General features: G+C 40.0%; 1 protein-coding gene across 1 annotated transcript in view; it reads left to right on the plus strand.

Annotated features, from left to right (window-relative positions):
• The window catches only part of GRAMD2B (GRAM domain containing 2B), a gene marked incomplete at both ends in the record, with an annotated part of 31,486 nt that extends 25,971 nt beyond the window's left edge, over positions 1 to 5,515 (plus strand). The window contains 3 exons of the mRNA XM_079548485.1: positions 243 to 344; positions 2,112 to 2,205; positions 5,474 to 5,515. Coding sequence (XP_079404611.1) covers positions 243 to 344; positions 2,112 to 2,205; positions 5,474 to 5,515 — 238 coding nt within the window. The remainder of the gene's footprint in view (positions 1 to 242; positions 345 to 2,111; positions 2,206 to 5,473) is intronic.
• Positions 5,516 to 17,900: the final 12,385 nt, after the last annotated feature.

Consider the following 17,900-nt stretch of genomic DNA (forward strand, 5'->3'; position numbering starts at 1 on the left):
CCTTTTACTTCTAAAAGCCAAGGATTTTTTGGCTCAGGAATTGTTGGAGAGTTTACCTACTTGCACTTAGCAAAGCCATACTCAAGGTTCAGACTTTCAAAACTATCTGAATGCTACCAGTACCTGTACAGCATGTACAAATACTGATTTAAATGTCTTTTAATGTTGCATTTGTGAGATGTCTCTGACATTCCCATGTCCATATAAACATAACTGATATATCTTACTTTTTTCTCTTACAGTGTCTGTGTTTTAATATTTTCTACCTTCTACATGAGATACAAAATCAATGTCCTGGAAGAACGTCTTATCTCCATTGCATCTTTTGATTCACATTTTAAGGAGTAAGATGAACTCTATAACTATTTCAATTAAAAATAAAAAATACTTCTCCAGTATCTCATGCTAATCCAGTCTTCTCAGAAACTCCTGTGTTACTGTTGTGCCCTCATGAAACTTAATGTAGTTCTTGTGTCTGCACAAGCCTCATCTCGTGGTTTTCCTTTCAAGACTTTTAATGCAAGCAAATGGCATGATGTAGTATTGCTTTCAGGATGTTTCAGATAACTGTAAATAATGGTAGTGTAAACTGCTGAAATGAGCTTCTTTCCAGATAATGATTCTGTGAAAAAAGTTATGCCTTCAGTCTTAGTGTCATTTGATTAACCTGCCATGACAGAAGGTATTTTGTAGTCTTTAGGCTAATACATCTGACTTACTTTTAGGGTGTTTTTAAGAGTCTTGAGCTGCCCAACTCCTCTTTAGAGACTGACACCATGTCTTGCAAAAATAAATAATAACAACAACAACAAAAAAATAGAAACTACAACTAGTTCTTCATGTCTTTGAAGAGAACTGGCAAAAAATGCATCATAAGAAAAGGTGTCTATGACTGCTCTCAGTATGGAGTAGAAGGCTAGAAAATAACTAAATCATATTTCCTGGTTGCACTTATGGAGTATTCAAACTATATAAAATTAGAAAACATGCCATTAGTTTGTGGCAAGTCCAGTGAAGAAGAAGTGTAGGACTGCAGATCTTTAGTCTCCTAGCAATTATTTAGTAGTTTCATTCTATAACTGTGGAAGAGCTTAAGTCATGGATATGATCTTCCCCTCCTTTTTTTCAGTCCCTCTGTTGCATGAACAGAAAATCTGCAAATTCAAAGGGAGATGCAGCAGTATGTCATATGGGCATCCTCAGTGAACTTAGGACGGAAGGTAGTTCAGCTGGATACTGAAAATACGATGACTTTATTTAGTATCAAATTTTGCGTTAACTCTTCTCTCCCTCTCACGACTTAATTTTTCTGAGCTTCTCTGAAAAACGTGACTCAGTCATTTCTAAACCTCACTGCAAAGTCTGCTGTGACATGGTGCAGTTAGCAATCCTGGCAGCTAAAGAAGCACCACCTGAAAAACAGGAGAAAACAAAATTCCAGACAGCTGTACCCAGGTGGAATGGAGCTTTCTGCAAAGTGTTTCAGACTTAGTCATATTGTCATTCTGAACAATGAGTGTGCTGCTTAGGATCCACAGAACACAGCTGAAAGCTGAGTTGCGTATATGACAAAGCTAGGTTCTTAAGAGGAAGGAAATGGTGATTTATCTTAAACAGGCTTGCATTTATATTTTATCAGTAGTATGGGAAGAAGCGTAAACTTACATAGTAGTAGGCAATATGGAAAGCCATTTTCCCACTTTTTGCATATTTTGACTAACAGGATCATCTGAAGCACTCTTACACAGAAAGGTCCTATTTTCTGTTGTTCTGATACTAAAGCAGGGGTACAGGATGGCCTAATGTGCACTTGTACTGTGCCAAGGGGCTGTGCTTTTTGGTTTTCTCCAAGTCACAAGACACAGAATTTATGCAGCTCTCCAGCTTATTACTAGATGGAAAACTTCACAGCTATTTCCACTCTACATCTGGAGAGTGAAATAACGTAAGGAATGTAGTCAGAAGTACAGAAGTGACTTAGGGCTTTGTTTCTGTAAACAAGTACAGTTCACAATGCTGCCATTCAAATAATTCGTATCTGAATGTGGCTTTCAGCTCTGCTTTCCATTTTCTCATTCCCATCACACGAATTTCTTCATTCTGTTTGACAGACATCCAGTGCGCCAGCGTTTGGAATCTCACTTGCAAGTTAATGCTGATGCCTTCTGCGATGAGTTAACTACTAATCTTATGAAATTGGAAAAGGTAACTTTGTATGATATGATGCACATGCCAGTAATGCTCATTAGGTTCTTCTTGAATTTCTTTGGTCTGTTTTTTTGAAGGTACCAAGGCACTCACAGATTTCATGTTACAAACTAGCATGTTTTACTAGAGGATGCACTGTTTTCTTGGGCTGTAAGTTAGCCAGTGTATAAGCACTGGTCTGTGTAGCTGTTTTGTCTTGAGCTGAGGCTCAACACCAAAAATACTACTAGACCAATCAGGCCAGGGGTGATAATTATATTTAATTATCTTGATTTTTTTTTTAATTCTGTCCATCAGAGTTAAGGATTCTAAAGTTAACAGGAAATTTCCTTAGCAGGAATTCCTTGTCTGGGGCCTTTGTTTGGGTTTTGGTTTTCTGGTTAAGAAAAGCTGTGCTGGCGTTCATATGGAGGCATCCTCTTCATACAAAATGGCTGGAATCCATCTCTCTTCTGTAACACAAATGCTGCTGCTGCACCAGCTGTCTAAGTCCCTGAGCTTTGCCTATACCTTTGCTCTTCTCTATCCAATAATTGCAAGCCTAAATGCACTTGCTGGAATAGGAAATCTGTGCAGAACATGAGCGGATGGGGAGAACTTATTTCTACTTTATGAACTGTGGTGAGTTTGCCTTGGCCTACAGTCAGACCTACCAGCTCAGCAGCTCTCTCACTCCTCAGCAGAACAGGGGAAGAAAATAGGATGAAAAGGATTGGGATCAAGATAAATGCAAAGAAATTGCTTATCAGTTACTATTAGAAGCAAAACACAGTCAGCTTGGGAAAAATCAGTATATTTTCGTTTGGTGATGAGAAACAAAGACAAATGTTAGAACAATACCTTTCCTTGCCTTTCTCTCAGGCTCATCTTCTCTCCTGACTTTTCCTTTCCTGGCACCAAACTATTCTCTTGGGGTTCAGTGTAAGGATTATTGTCACTAAATATCAGTTTTCAGTCTGCCACTGCTTCCTTTCATTTCTCTTCTGCTCCAGTTGCATTTTATCCTGCACTGATGTGGGCTCCTGCAAAGGCAGAAGTACTTCAGGAAGCTTCCACCTGTTCAGGCATGCATGGCCTCTCCGTAGCCTCCATGGGACACCTTCACCCCTCCTCTTCTCCTGTCTCCTCCTTGGCCTTGATGTTCCCTATGCAGTTTCTGTTTTTCTCTTCTCTCTCCATCTGATGTTTTTGCTTTGTATTCAGTGCACCTTCCCAGATGCGCCACTACCATGGCTGCTGGGCTCTGCTGTGTATGAGGATCCATTGAAGCCTGCTGGAACAAGCTGTGCTTGGCACTGGGCAGCCCCAGCATCAGCTCATAGCCCACCCCACCACCGAATCTTTTACACCTCTACCTGCTACTAAGCAGATGGAACGGGTGTGTTGGGGAGATGTCAGAATCAACTGGCTAAGCATGGGGAAAATAAATAAATAAATAAATAAATAAATAAATAAATAAATAAATAAATAAGTGGAGTGAAAACAGAAGTTACTGACATTCCTGTGTGATTAAACCAGATGGGGTTTTTTGCCTGTTTTCTAAAAAAGCCAGTTTTCTAAAACTGGCTTTTTTGCCAAGGTTATTCAGTGACTTTTTTTTTTCCCCTCAAAGTAGGTTTCTCAATTAGCATGAAGGTTATGTAATATTACTATTACCCATGTGACAGTGGATCAAGAGAGTCTCTTCCAAAAATATTTCCCTCCATACTTATCTCTGCATGCTCTTGATGATAACATATGAACACCAGAGAAGAAATCTTACCAGATGATTACTAAGTTACAATCGTTAGCCAAATTAGTCCATCTAAGAAGTTATTACCTTCCAGCTGTCTGGGACAAGTCTTCAAATGGCAAGATTGGAAGACCTTGCTTTGTTTCAGTGGGAAGCCTGCAAAACAACAGGACTAGGCAGGCACAGTCTCTTTCATTGTCTCTGCCAGGAAATACAGTAAAAGGCAGCTGGATGTTGGAGCTGTTCCCAAGAAGTGACCCTTGGTCCTGAATTAGAGTCTTAAGTCATGTACTTCTCTCATTTAGCATCTATAGAATTGAACACTTGTCATTGCAAAACAGTCACAACTCTGTCAGCTGCTTCTCAAGTTAAATGAGAACTGCATGTAGCTGCCACAACCAGTAGTTAGAACGTTGTTTGACTGCTGCAAAATTGGCAGAAATCTATAAGTTATACACTCAAGTTACTGCAGTTGTTTAACTGCTTTATATGTCTTAGTGAAAAGTGCTAGTAATTGACTTCAGCTGGCTTCAACAGCAAAACTAATGCAGAAGTTTCAGTGCAAACTGTCATCTCTTCCCCCCTTCTTGTGAGGCTGCAGCACTATAAACTGCTTCACAGAAACTGTCTAAGTTAAAAATGAAAAATTACTCTTCAGTTAGTAAATGTTTAGCGCAGAAGTATTCTGCCATGATTTTTCAAGTGACCTACTTCATACTTGGAGTCCAGAAATTCCCATGACCTAGCAGAATTGTGCTTTGGCTTTTAAATATTTTTAACATGCCATCAGAACGCACCGTGTATTAAGACAAAGTGTTACAAGTGGCTGAAAAAAATTGTGGCCTGATTTTACTCATTTCTTTATTCTAACATAGCTTGTTAAATGGAAACACATGTGTAAGGGTCTTACAAAACTGTTTTTCACTGTTCTTGAAAAAGACATCTGGGACAGCAGTTCAGTGAGGAGGGTTTGAGAGGTGATGTCCCTGAGCAGGAATTACAGTATACAGTAGTATAATCAATACATGGGCATAGGGACACATACCTGCTTGTGGTTAGATGAGCTTATTTTGCTGCATACATCAGAAGCCTCTGTAGTTGAAGCTGTTCTAAAACTATTTGAATTACTGAAACCTAGGAGCTGTGACTTTTACGTCCAGAGCTTGTATTTTGTTTTGATTGAGTTACAAATTTTGGATTTATTGAAAATTTATTTCTAGCTCTAGTTTCGTTCTCCTGTCTCCTATCTGATGAAGAAAAGAACCCATGGGAGTTTGCAGGAGACACCTGTAAGCGATATCGGCTTGGTTTCAGTTGCTCAGCTAAGCATTCTGCTGACTGATCATATCTGGATGCTTCTTTGACTCTTGTCATTTAATATGAATACTCTCACTTAGTACAAATACCACTGGTATAAATAGCAGTGACAGAATTAAGAAGCACACAGAGAATATATTGAAGAATGTCTTGATTTTCTTAAAAATGTAGTACAACATTTTCTGTTTCCCAATCATTTTTATCTCTTTTTCTAAGATACAGAATAACTTACAGAAACTGCTTGAAGATGGTGAATGAAATGTCTATGTTCTTGGACTGCTTCAGACTTCATTCATCTTGCTTGACAAACAGATTCAAAGGAGCTCTGCTGGACGGAGTTCAAGCTTCTTTATTTTCAGTCCAAGCCAAGGTTAAACTGGTGATGCTCATGTCACAACTCAGAAAGTCATGTTATTGTTTAACTGTGTTTGTCTGCATGTTTTGAAAATAAGGGTTTTTTTTTTCCTTCTTTATTGTGTGTGAAGTAATTAATGGATTTTACAGTTTGTTTGATTTTAGCTTTCCTTACACCAGTGCAAACCTGAAGCAACTCCTTTTACCTCAGCCTTCCTTTTCTGCCTCTCTTCATGTACTTGTAAGTAAGCATTTCAGACACGATTCATATGCTGACATGTTGCGTGAATGAGCTGGTGTGTGTCTCACAGCTGTGGCTATGGATCAGGGCTGTGCTTTTTACTTTCTGTCCTATCATCCCAAAGATTAAAACCAAACACCTCTGTGTTTGATTCTGTGGAGTACTGAATGTTTAATGTGTGCTTAAGCTCTCAGGTGCTGTAAAAAGTCTCGATTCCATGTTCTGTGGCACTGGATCACTGCTGAGCATGAAGTCCATTTCTACTGGGGATTCATTTTACGTCAAAATCGAGCTTGAAATATGTGTGAACTTGCCAACTCACCATTAAATTGCTTGTGAATAGCATTATGGGTATGACATATCTGTCTGGAAAACCAACTGTTTTTTCTATCTGCTCTGTCTCTGTCCTTTAAGTTAATTCATCAGTGTGAAGATCTCAGCTAGCTTTCCTTAGAGCTGCATAGAGCCTTGGTTAGCCAAGCAAGTACATTTCATATTCCAATTTATATAAGTCTAGTCCTGATATGGAACAGATATTTCCAAATAATAGAAACTGACAAATTACTGAAATTATTTTTATTGCCACGTTCTTAACTGAAAGAAAAGGTGGACATCTGCTTTGTTATATCACAATATTTTTTCACCTTACCTAGTAGGATAACTGTTTTGGATTTTTTTTAGCTTTCTGATTCACAGATCAGACTGGTTCATCTAAAAAACAATATTTAGGATAATGACAACTTGTGTATGCAATATTACTGTTTATATATGCTCTGCATTTTATAACCATTTCTGTGAAATGCACCTTACTTTGTTTAAATAAACTTTTTTGAAACAAGCAACTCAGTACTATGATTTATGAGGAAGTTTTTCACTTGGAGGGTGGTGACACACTAGAACAGGTTGCCCAAGGAGGCTGTGGGTGCCCCATCTCTGGAGGCATTCAAGGCCAGGCTGGATGTGGCTTTGGGCAGCCTGGTCTGGTGGTTGGTGACCCTGCACATAGCAGGGAGGTTGAAACTGGGTGATCATTGTGGTTCTTTTCAACCCAGGCCATTCTATGATCCCATGATTCTGTGATTCTGTGATTTGGATCATCCTGCTCCCATCCATCGATTTTAATCAAACATGATACTCATGATCTTGAATAGGCTTATTCTACACAGTGCAATGGAACTGCATCCTGCCTGTGTGTTTCCACTTGCTCATTAATACTCAGAGGAGAAAGGCAAAACAGTACGATCAAATTTCATCTTTTTGGCCTCCATTCGGCCATCTTTTCTCAGATGTTTCCTCCTTGAGGGATAAGGGATATTGAGGCAGCTGAGAGATACATTCATGCCTTGTAAGATGGCTGCTTAGCACAAGTTTTCATCTAAGTGTGTTTGGTTAGAAATCTGTGAGATCGACTGTTCTCCCTATTACAATCCCTATCTTTCCTTTCTCAGCCAGCACAGGATTATTGGAAAACCTGTTTTTGCAAGAAAACTGTTGAAAAAGCTATTTTTTCTATCCTTCCATCCTTCCTTTTCCCTACTTTTCTCTTCTTCCACAGTTCCACTGTTTATGCAGTTTTGTGCTCTTTCCTCACATTTTCACTTTTCTATTTACTTACCTTTTCTGTCTGTTTCAGTATAAAGGCTGTAGTTCTATTTGTGATGCTTTAAAATTGAGGTCACAAGTCACTTTTGTCAAAGGAGCATCTGGGTAGTTTAATTATATCCATCAGCTGGTCTGAATTAGTTTATTACTCCTTTAGATCAGCAAAGATGTGCTTTGCTATATAAAAACAAGAGAGAGTATTACATAAAGCAGACAGGCTAAACCTGTAGGCAGGCTTATCACCAGCCATAAGCAAACAGAATAACTGTAGAGGTGAAAGAATAATCCAGGGTAGAGGGTGTCCTTTAGCCTGTATGGCTGCATGCCAGGGGAGGTGAGTCTGGACAAAGGTGTGCAGCAGTTTCTCATAGGGGGAAGAAGCAGCAGTTAGAGTTTTTGACTGTGGTCACTTCAGCTCACCAGGTCTTTATATGTGGTAGCCTTCCCTCAGCTCTTCGGTTTGTAATCTTACTCCTTATTTTTCCAGAGGTAGGATGAGGATGCCTCAAGGATTTCATGCTGGTCTGCAAATAGGATGTACTGGTTGTGCAGAAATAAGCAGGAAATGAGCTCGCTGGGGACAGTCAGAAATCAATAAATATTCAGCATGGATTGTTAATGGCGATAATAAATAGGTTTATTTTAAAAAAATCATCCTGTTTATCTTCCTTCCCACTTTCTTTTTTCTTGTTATTTCAATTATGAAATAATTCACAACTTAGAGGCAGAAAAAAATGAGGACTAAGTCCCAGTAGCTGTGAGGCGTGTAGTTATAGGTAGTGCTGGGCTCTGTCAAGCTGCTAGGAAACTGGAGATGTGTGGAAGGCAACAAGGGTGCATTAGTAATGTATTTCCTACTTGTAGTTGCTGAGCCAATTATTTTTCCCTACTAATCCCAGCCCAACCTGCTTCAGTTCTTGTGAGTTCTTACTGTAAGGGGGGAAAAAAACATTGTTTTCTTTCTCAGAAATGGTGTTTGAAGAAAGTGCCAAAGCACTTTGGTGATTGTGGGTGGGAGAGCTAGACAAGACCTGACTTTTCCACGCTTCATTCTGGCAATATCCAGCAAATAAAAGCCCTTGCAGCATGGTTTTCTCCACTTTACGGGTATGGACTTGGACCAAATAACTGAGGAATGGAATATGTTATCAACATGGTCTTTTGGTATTTCTGAATTCATCTAACTGCAGACTACCACCAAGAGGAAGAGTCTTTCCTTTCCTTTATTCCCTCTGCCATACTCCCAACTATTGTTCATTTCCACAGAAAGGAATAGGAATGGGAAAGTGAAGTAGTGTGCGTTTGGAGAGGCTGGGTGGTTGAGGGGTTGTAGAATTCATTTTCTGCCACGTTACTTGCCTGAACTGCTAGGACTGAGGGATATCTCATGTATGCTACTGCTCATGTGAAGTTTGCTCTCCAAGGAAAACAAATGTTGCCCTTCTCAGCGGAACACCAACAGTAGCAGCTTGACTAACATTTGCAAAGAGTACAGATGGTTTTGTGTGTGTGTGTTTGATGTTCATACCATCACTGCTTTCACCTGACTGTTTATGCAGTTATATAGTATTGCTCCCAGCTTTCTTTTACACCTGCTCTTTCATTTCCTGACTTTGTGCTGACAGTCAGCTGATCAACATTAAATACATCTCTGGGTTGATGCTTTACAGACCTTTTAAGGTGATGGCTCAGCTGATTCACCTGCAGCTGCCTGTGAGGTGCTATGCCCAAGGATACATGAGGTTTTTCCTTTACAGAGCAGGTGTGATGTGCAGTAAATATAATGAAAAAGCTGGTTATTCATGCAGAACACTGAGCAAATAGTTTCTTTCATGCTCAGTGTGTGTGATTTTTGTGAGCAGTAGAGGAATAATATTGTTTGAAAAGATTTTGGCAGGATTTTTCAGTTTGCCTGGTGAGGCTGTCGGAGCCTGACATGCAGATTTGCTCAAGGAGAAAAATGGACTAATCTTTTTTGGCAAATCTCAATTTATGATTGTTTGTTTTGCTGTCTTAAGTTATAAATTTGATATGATCCCCCTTTTATAATTATGACGTTTCACAGTAGCCTATGGCTAAGTGAACAACCACAACAAGGCATGTGCCAGTAAATTTCATTTAGATGTCTCTTAGATTATTCTATTAATCAGTGGCATTGTTGGATTTTGACTAAAAATCAAATGCATAAAATAAAGCAATGTACAGTATGTTCACTAACTCAGTAGCACCTAACAGGCTTTTAATCCCCAAGCTTCACAAAGTATTATGATGCTAATATGCCTATCGTAACTATTCCCACCCAAAATATAGACTTTCAGGGATACGTACTTGGTTGCTATTTTGACTTTCTGCTTCTATTGACCCTCAAGTTTCTATTTAGAAGCACGGAATCATGCAATTGTTTAGGTTGGAAAGACCCTTAAGGTTGATGGAATTCAAGGCACCTGTATGTTAGCAAAGCCTTCCCTAAATTGTCTGATACAAATCATAGAATAACATTTCAGATATCCACTGTTAAGGTGACATTTGCTTTGCAAAAATCACTTCAAATTTTGTGCCACAATGTGCAGATTTTTGTGCCAAAAAACTTCCCTCCCCTGGAAGAGAAGCCAAAAACTTTTGCAACAGGGTAACTGTTCCCAAAGGAGTAACCAGAGGTTGGCTGGCTGCTTACTGAATAGGCATTGCAGTTAAAATATAGTTGGAAAGAACTACCTCCTTGAAGAATGCCTTAGAAATCATTGCCCTCCAAATACATATCATGTTCGTTATGCTTGCTGGCTGCCAGCCTCTGAACACAGTGTAGACATGTTTTTTTCCCCCCACATTTTTTCCTTTTATCCTTTGAGCACAGAGTATGTGCCAATGTATTTTTATTATGTGTGTAACGTGCTTGCCATGCCGGTTTCTGTACTGACTTTATTTGGCTGGTGCTTAGAAGTATATTATGTTCTTACAGTTGAAAGATATATTTTTCCATGATTATTTAACAAACAAGCTCATGCATGGTGATATACAAGGAGCATCCTGTTCTGAAAGTGTGATATATTGAGCTTAGTAACAAGCATTTGTTAGTTTTCAGCACCATACAAGAAAGGCCTCTGTTAATTGCTTACTTAATGATATTGTGAAGGTAATTTTCCGCTGAGCAGGCATTTTAGCAGTAATGAGCAAGAGATTAAAGGAAAATCACTTATATGTGCTCTCAAGTACAAAATTAAAACCCAACTCTTCACACTATCTTCACACAAATAAGGAAGAAGTCCTTCCAAGAAGAAAAGCTAATGAGTAACTCAGTTATTCCCCTACATGCTGGACCTGCCATACAGAGCAGTACATAGCTCTGAATCTTCCTAGGGCTTTCAGCTTGCTAGTGTGGCAATGCACACACGTGGCTGCATGCTGGTGAAGAAGCAAGGTGAGAAAAAAATCAGCCTGTATGTACCTAGTGAACCATGAACCCTCTCTCACAGATTAATCATGTGAATAATAATTGCTTTGTGATATTGGTTTATGATACTAGCATGAAGATAAGTCCTTATTTGCTTTCCCATAAAATAATTCTAAGTGATACAACTAACATGCAAGAAAAAAAAATCGATGTCAGCTGACTTGGAGATGGACAGACACTCTTTCAGGTCAGTGATAATTGCGATTTGCTCATCTAAAAAACTTCAAATTCTTGACTGTGGAAAATGCATCTTCCAGGCTTCTCTTCAATGTCCTCTGGCGCATTTCTGCTTCTGCAATCTCTCTTTGGCCATCACAGTAGCTCCATCCATGAAACCAGTTTGTGGCTTGAAGTCTAATTAATGAAACCAAGGCTGTTGTATTTGGGTTAGAAGTAAAGAAACTAGAGTGTTCAGAGCCAGCTATTGAGAACTCAGTTGATTATTCCCTCCTCTACCTCTACTTTCCTTCCTGAGCTGTCTGATATTTTTGATGGTTTTGCGCTTGGGCCAGAGGAATCCCATACATCTATACAGTCTGGAGGGAGCGGTCCTTGAGAGCAGCCCTGCAGAGAAGGACCTGGGGGTCCTGATAGATGAAAAACTTACCATGAGCCAGCAGTGTGCTCCTGCAGCTCGAAAAGCAAATGGTATCCTGGGCTCCATCAGCAGAGGGGTGGCCAGCAGGGACAGGGAGGTGATTGTCCCCCTCTGCTCTGCTCTTGTGAGGTCCCATCTGCAGTACTGTGCCCAGGTCTGGAGCCCCCAGTACAAGAAAGACAGAGAGCTGCTGGAGAGGGTCCAGAGGAGAGCCACAAAGATAACAAACTGGAGCACCTCCCCTACGAGGACAGGCTGAGGGAGCTGCGCTTGTTCAGCGTGGAGAAAAGAAGGCTGCGGGGTGACCTCACTGCAGCCTTCAGTACCTAAAAGGAGCCTGCAAACAGGAGGGGAATCAACTCTTTGAAAGGGTCGATAACTGCAGGACAAGGGGAAATGGTCTTAAGTTGAGGGATGGAAGATTAGGTTGGATGTCAGGGAGAAGTTCTCTACTATGGGAGTGGTGAGGTGCTGGAACTGCTGCCCAGAGGTTATGGATGCCCCGTCCCTGGAGGTGTTCAGGGCCAGGTTGGATGGGGCCCTGGGCAGCCTGGTCTACTATTAAATGTGGAGGTTGGTAGCCCAGCATGTGGCAGGGGGGTTGGAGATTCAGATCCTTGAGGTCCCTTCCAACCCGGGCCATTCTGTGATTCTGTCATATAACCTGCATCCATAAGTTGATCTGGTAAATAATAACTCATACAAAAAACATAGTTAACTTTCCAACAGATATATGAATACAAAGAAGATTCTGTAAGACAGTCCAATAGCAAAAGAATGAATGCCCATTCAGCAATGCCAGAAATCTAGGAGATTTACTGCCATTACTTTCTTTCTGTATAGTTTACTGTAACATTATTCCATGGAAAAAAAAAAAAAAAAAAAAAAAAAAAAATTGAAAAGCACAAGAATATTTTGAGCAGTATCTCTGTACATCTGCCCTGCTGCCCTGCAACTCTCTGCTTCCCCAAAACTCCTTGGCATAGATGGGTGAGATGGACCAAATGCATCAGCAGAGATTAGTTAGGCTTCCAAGCAGCTCTGGTTGCTCTATTAGCATCAGAGGAAAATCTTCTATTTGTATGGAAGATGATCAGTAATAATGTATTTATCCTGTAACGATTCTTTTGGTTTGTGTTCCCTCAGGAAGCACATAGAGTGACACAGCTCAACAAGTGCTTTTTCCATTCTACAGAAATATGACTTTTTTTTAAAGTTGTTCCAACCTTTAATACTGAAGTTGGAATTTTCTGTCATGTCTGTCATAGCACGTGTGTTCCAGGAGAAGGTGGAGCGTCAACTAAGTCCCATATTCACTTTTCTCCTGCAAAAGCAAAGTTACTTGCTGACACATTTCATTAGCTTTCCTCCATGGCTTTAGTAGTGAAATTAACCTCTCGGCAGCAACACCAAGAAGAAGTTATCATCTCCCTCATTTCTTAGTCAGTTTGCTTTTTGTATTCACTTCTATTTCATGAATTAACAGCAACCTTTTTGTAAGAAGCAGATCCAGCATGTCATGAGTTTTTTCTTAATATTTAAAATAAATAATCTCTTTAAGCTAATTCTAGGAATTCCATTTATGCATCTCATTTTGTGATTCTCTTTGCACTAGGGTAATACATAACAACTATACAGAAAAGTACCTAGTGTCCTACAGGATATTTAATTTTTAGTTTGTCACTGTTAACATTTTCATCACCTTAAATATAATTAATATAAAATGTTCACAGAATTGATATTGAAGTCAACTTATTTACATACTCTTTTGTTTGTTTGTTTGTTTTAAATAATATCTTTGATACTAGATAAGCAAAGCAAATATGTCTTGCAATTCATTATTTGGATCCCAGTCTTTCCAAATTAAAGCTTGGAACGGAATCAAGGTGCTGATCAAGCAAGAGTGTGCCTTTATTTATTAAAAGACAGGTGATCAAGGGAGGATAAAGAAAAGAGAAGAAAAGGAGAGAGAGGAAAAAGGAGAAGAAAGCAAGGCACTACTGTTGATCCTGTGTGTCCAGAGGGTCCATCCTCCTTCTTCTGGGGAAGTAAGAATGTGGTGAGGCATGTGCTGCTGGCTGTGGGGCTGGCAGTGCTTTTTTTAATGCCATATGATGGTCCCTTTGTGGTTATGGTTGAGGGAGGAACGGATCCAAGACCACCTTCAGGAAGACAGCTACCTCCTGGCTTCTGCATACCAAGATGGGCCTCTTCATGAAACTACCACTGCCTTGAATGTACAAGAAAATTCATCAAAGTCTAAAAAAAACCCAAAAAGTCAGAGATTAAAGACTGAATTCTATACATACTGCTAAGATATCATGCACAGAGTATTTGGATACAAGATCCTTTTTAATTTTTTAACTGAACACAGAAGATCCAGCAAGAGAAAAGGTAAATAAGAATGAAAACACTGCATGCAGGGGAGATAGATCCACCTAACTTGTGCACGGTAGAGCAAAATCTTGGTACAGATATATGCCGAACTTAAACATAATCAGTGATTTTCCCAGAATTCACATACATACTCATTATATTGCTGAGAACCCCTAGCATACGGTCCCTTCCCCTCATGCGTGCGTCGTGAGCAGTGGGGGTCTCCTCCTGGTGGTCGTGGGATGAAGGCTCATCATCTTCCTCGCAAAGGCGCGTAGTCTTCCTTGCTGTTAACTCTTGACCCTGCACCAGTTCTAATTTGCCTTGTGGACATCTTATCACTTACTCACTAAATGTCCTCGAGCTGTTCTCAAAACTCTTATCTGTATGTCCTTCACCCCTCACACACTATCCTAATCCCAGTTTGTTGCCATCCCCATTCTTTTAGCAGCCTCTGCATATTTTCTTCTGCAAACTATCTTTTACCCTTTGTTTCTGTGAACCATCTTTTACTCTTCAATGGGGAACGCCCTGTGCAGCCCCTTCCAGAGTTTGACCACCTTCTCCATGAAGAAACTATTCCTCACGGCCAAGCTAAACCTGTCCTGGTACAACTTGAGGCCAGTTCCTCATGCTCTACCACTTGTGACCTGAGGAAAAGGACCAACACTGTCCTACGTGAACTACTTTTAGGTAGTTGTAGAAAGCAATGGGATCTCTCCTGAGCCTCCTCGACATTAAACAGCCTCAGTTCCCTCAGCCACTCCTAATAAGTTATATTTTCTAGTCCCTTCACCAGTTTCTTTGCCCTTCTCTGGAAGCATTTCAGCAACTCAATATCCTTTTGTAGTGAGAGGCCCAAAACACTTCCAGCTCCCTGGACTGCTTTCTAAGAAAAACATTTTGCTGAACAACCTGAGCGTTTCTGTGCGCATGTAAGGGTGTTACTGCTACTGTTATTACCATGTGGTGTCCTGGGCCATCCAAGGAAGGTGGCTGAACTTGGAAAATTTTAAGCTGCACAGGATTTTCACTACTGCATAATCAGCCCGCTCCTGGCTCCACAGGGGAAATGGCCCCCAGTTGTACTCTCATTTCCCCCAGACTTCTTCCCTTGACTTGGAAAATTTTAAATCTTCAGCAATTTCACCAATTCTGATAGTTGCTACTTCTGGGGACACTGCCACCTAAAGCTTTGTACCACTGCTGTTCAATGAGAGGGTGCATTCCCATTGGTTGCTGGTCCCATCAGTGGGAAACCTCAAAGAGGAGACCCATTTCTCTTTAAATTGAACCAGGCACATTAGTTGCCTAAGTAAATGAGCTTGTACACTCCTAACAATGCCTGATGATGGAAAACTACAGTATTCTTACAAATCTTGCCAGGACTAAACGTGAACGGTGCTGCAAAAGTTTTGGCATCATTGCAGAAGATGCCATTTGGGAAGAAAACACCAATCTTTCATTATCTGAAATAGTTTTGATGTTTCCCCCAGCATTTGTCTCAAAATAAATAACTAAATAAATAAATAAATAGCAGCCTTATTAAGAAAGTGGCTAGAAAACTACTTCAGCAATAAGTTAATAGCAGCAGTCTGGGTTCTCATCTCTTAATACCCAAGAAGCGGTCAAAACTACAAGTCTCTACAGGGTGATGGTCTTTGGGCTGTAAGGGCACATCTCTATGCTTTGCCTGATTACGTAACATACTGTAGTGCAATTAAAGCATGAATTGCTGTGCCGGGTGGGCATGGCCTGGCACAGAGGTCTGAGCAAATCATGGCTTCTGGCTCAGGGCCTTCTGGCAGCAGTGCAAATTGCAACACTGGAGAAGCAGCACTATTCAATCTGCTGCCAGCATGCTCCTATCATTAATGATTACTTGATGAAAAAAAAAAAGGCAATAATTTTACTAATAAAGTCTAGTTGGCTTAGTAAGGGCACTTCTAATGGAAAAACGTGAGCAGAACAAAAGGTGTCCATTCACACCTCTGTTGCAGAATCAGTGGATTTTCAAGTTCCCCTCGATGTTATGCAACCAGCCAATTTCTTTCCTGAGGATCACTAATGAGATGGGAGTTGCTAACCTGGGATTTTATTGCCAGTAATGTGAGTCATGCCCTTCACCACAGGGGTGAGTGGCCTTTTGAATAACCAACGCCACCTGCTTTCTTTCACATCTCTAGCCATTAGCTAGAGATTAGCTATTAAACTCTTTGTATCTGTTGCAGTTTCTATGGAAATTAATAGAAGGCACTACTTTCAAAGCAACCAATGTATTTCTTAAATAATCTGCTATCCCCAGGAGGTGAGTACTTGGCTGAAACAGTATTATTTTTGTCTTTTGGAATTAAACTGTTGTATTAGAATTGTATTAACCAGCTAAGGCTTTTACAGAATAAAGTGGATTTAAATCCCAACAAAGAATGAATAGTTACAGTTGTGCTGGACCTTCAGAAGAACAGGATTGTGTTTTCCATATAAAAAAGCACTTCGGTGGCCAAAGAACTTCGTGAAAGATTGCAATCAATCCAGTTGTTTACAAACCTTAGACATATAGCAAGTTACAGCATGCTTTCCTCAGGTAGGAAATACCAAATACAAGGCATTTTAAAAGTTCTTGCCCTTCCATGACTTCTATTCAAACGTTTTACTTTTTGTGATTAAGTCACTTGCTCATAGGTAAGTCTTAAAAATTTGTGTTCTCTTCCACATAGAGAACACAAGTGTGTATCACACTGCTGTAAATAACACATTCAGCTGCTATTTGCAAAATCCAATTAGCAGTCTGCTATTGACAAATAGCATTACCTGGTTCCAGTGCCAGCAATCCGCTGCTTCCTCTGCTTTTAGAAACCGTGATAGGATGCAATAAAACAGAGGAGAAGCAGCAGTTCAAAGCCTGCAGTTCCGAGTTTTTAACATTCACTAAAATAGGCAGCTGCTGTGTATGTTCAAAAGTAAAAATAAAAATTGCAGTTTGTGTTTTTCTTCAGTTAAAAATAATATTGCAAAAAGAAAGTTACTTGCAACAATGTTCCATCAATATAATTGCACAGTAAGCAATACTGTGCTAATGAATAAATTATTGATCGTGTGTCATTTAACACTCGTTATTCACTGGTGTTACACACTAAAATGGTAATTAACTTTTTGCAACCATGGAGAATTTGTATTATAACTGCAAGTTCTATTATGTTGCATGCAGTAGCTCCAAGACATAAATTGCTTGGAGAGCAGATTAAATGTTACCATTATCGGTTGCACTGCCATAGTAGAAGTCAAATGTCAATACAGGTATCATGGTCTATGGAATCGTAATTTGTACACTCAGCACAAGTTAGTCTGAAATCACAACCTACCTACAGAGAGAATCTGTTATCTGTCCACATAAAGTGCACACAGTGGGGTTATTTATGATATGCAGAAGTACTTAAAAAAGTATTTGAAGCTGAGAGTCCTCTGCAAAGCTATTCAAAATATGGTTTTATTAAGAATCGTTAGATCAAAACTTCAAATTATACTTTGAAAATAATTTAGCATGATTGCTGTAACGCTCAGTCACCCTCATGATCACGTTCCTGTGGTGGTTTTTTGCATTCATTTTTATTTTTAGAATCTAATCACAGAATCACAGAATGGCCAGGGTTGGAAGGCACCTCAAGGCACCTCATGAATCTCCAACCCCCTGCCAGACACAGGGCCACCAACCTCCCCATTTAATACCAGCCCAGGCTGCCCAGGGCCCCATCCAACCTGGCCTTGAACACCTCCAGGGACCGGGCATCCACAACCTCTCTGGGCAGCTGTTCCAGCACCTCACCACTCTCTGTAAAGAACTTCCCCCTGACATCCAATCTAAATCTCTGTTGTTAAGACATTTTCATTGAGACTTCCACTGCCGCAGAATGCGTTAAAGAATACAGCTTGTACAATTTGTGCTATTTTTAGAGAAATTAAAATTGGAAATCAAACTGTGTCTTTTGAGTTTTGTCTGCTGATGATCTGTCAGCTTTTCATA

This window comes from Tetrao urogallus, assembly GCF_951394365.1.
Source record: "Tetrao urogallus genome assembly, chromosome: Z".
NCBI lineage: Eukaryota > Metazoa > Chordata > Aves > Galliformes > Phasianidae > Tetrao > Tetrao urogallus.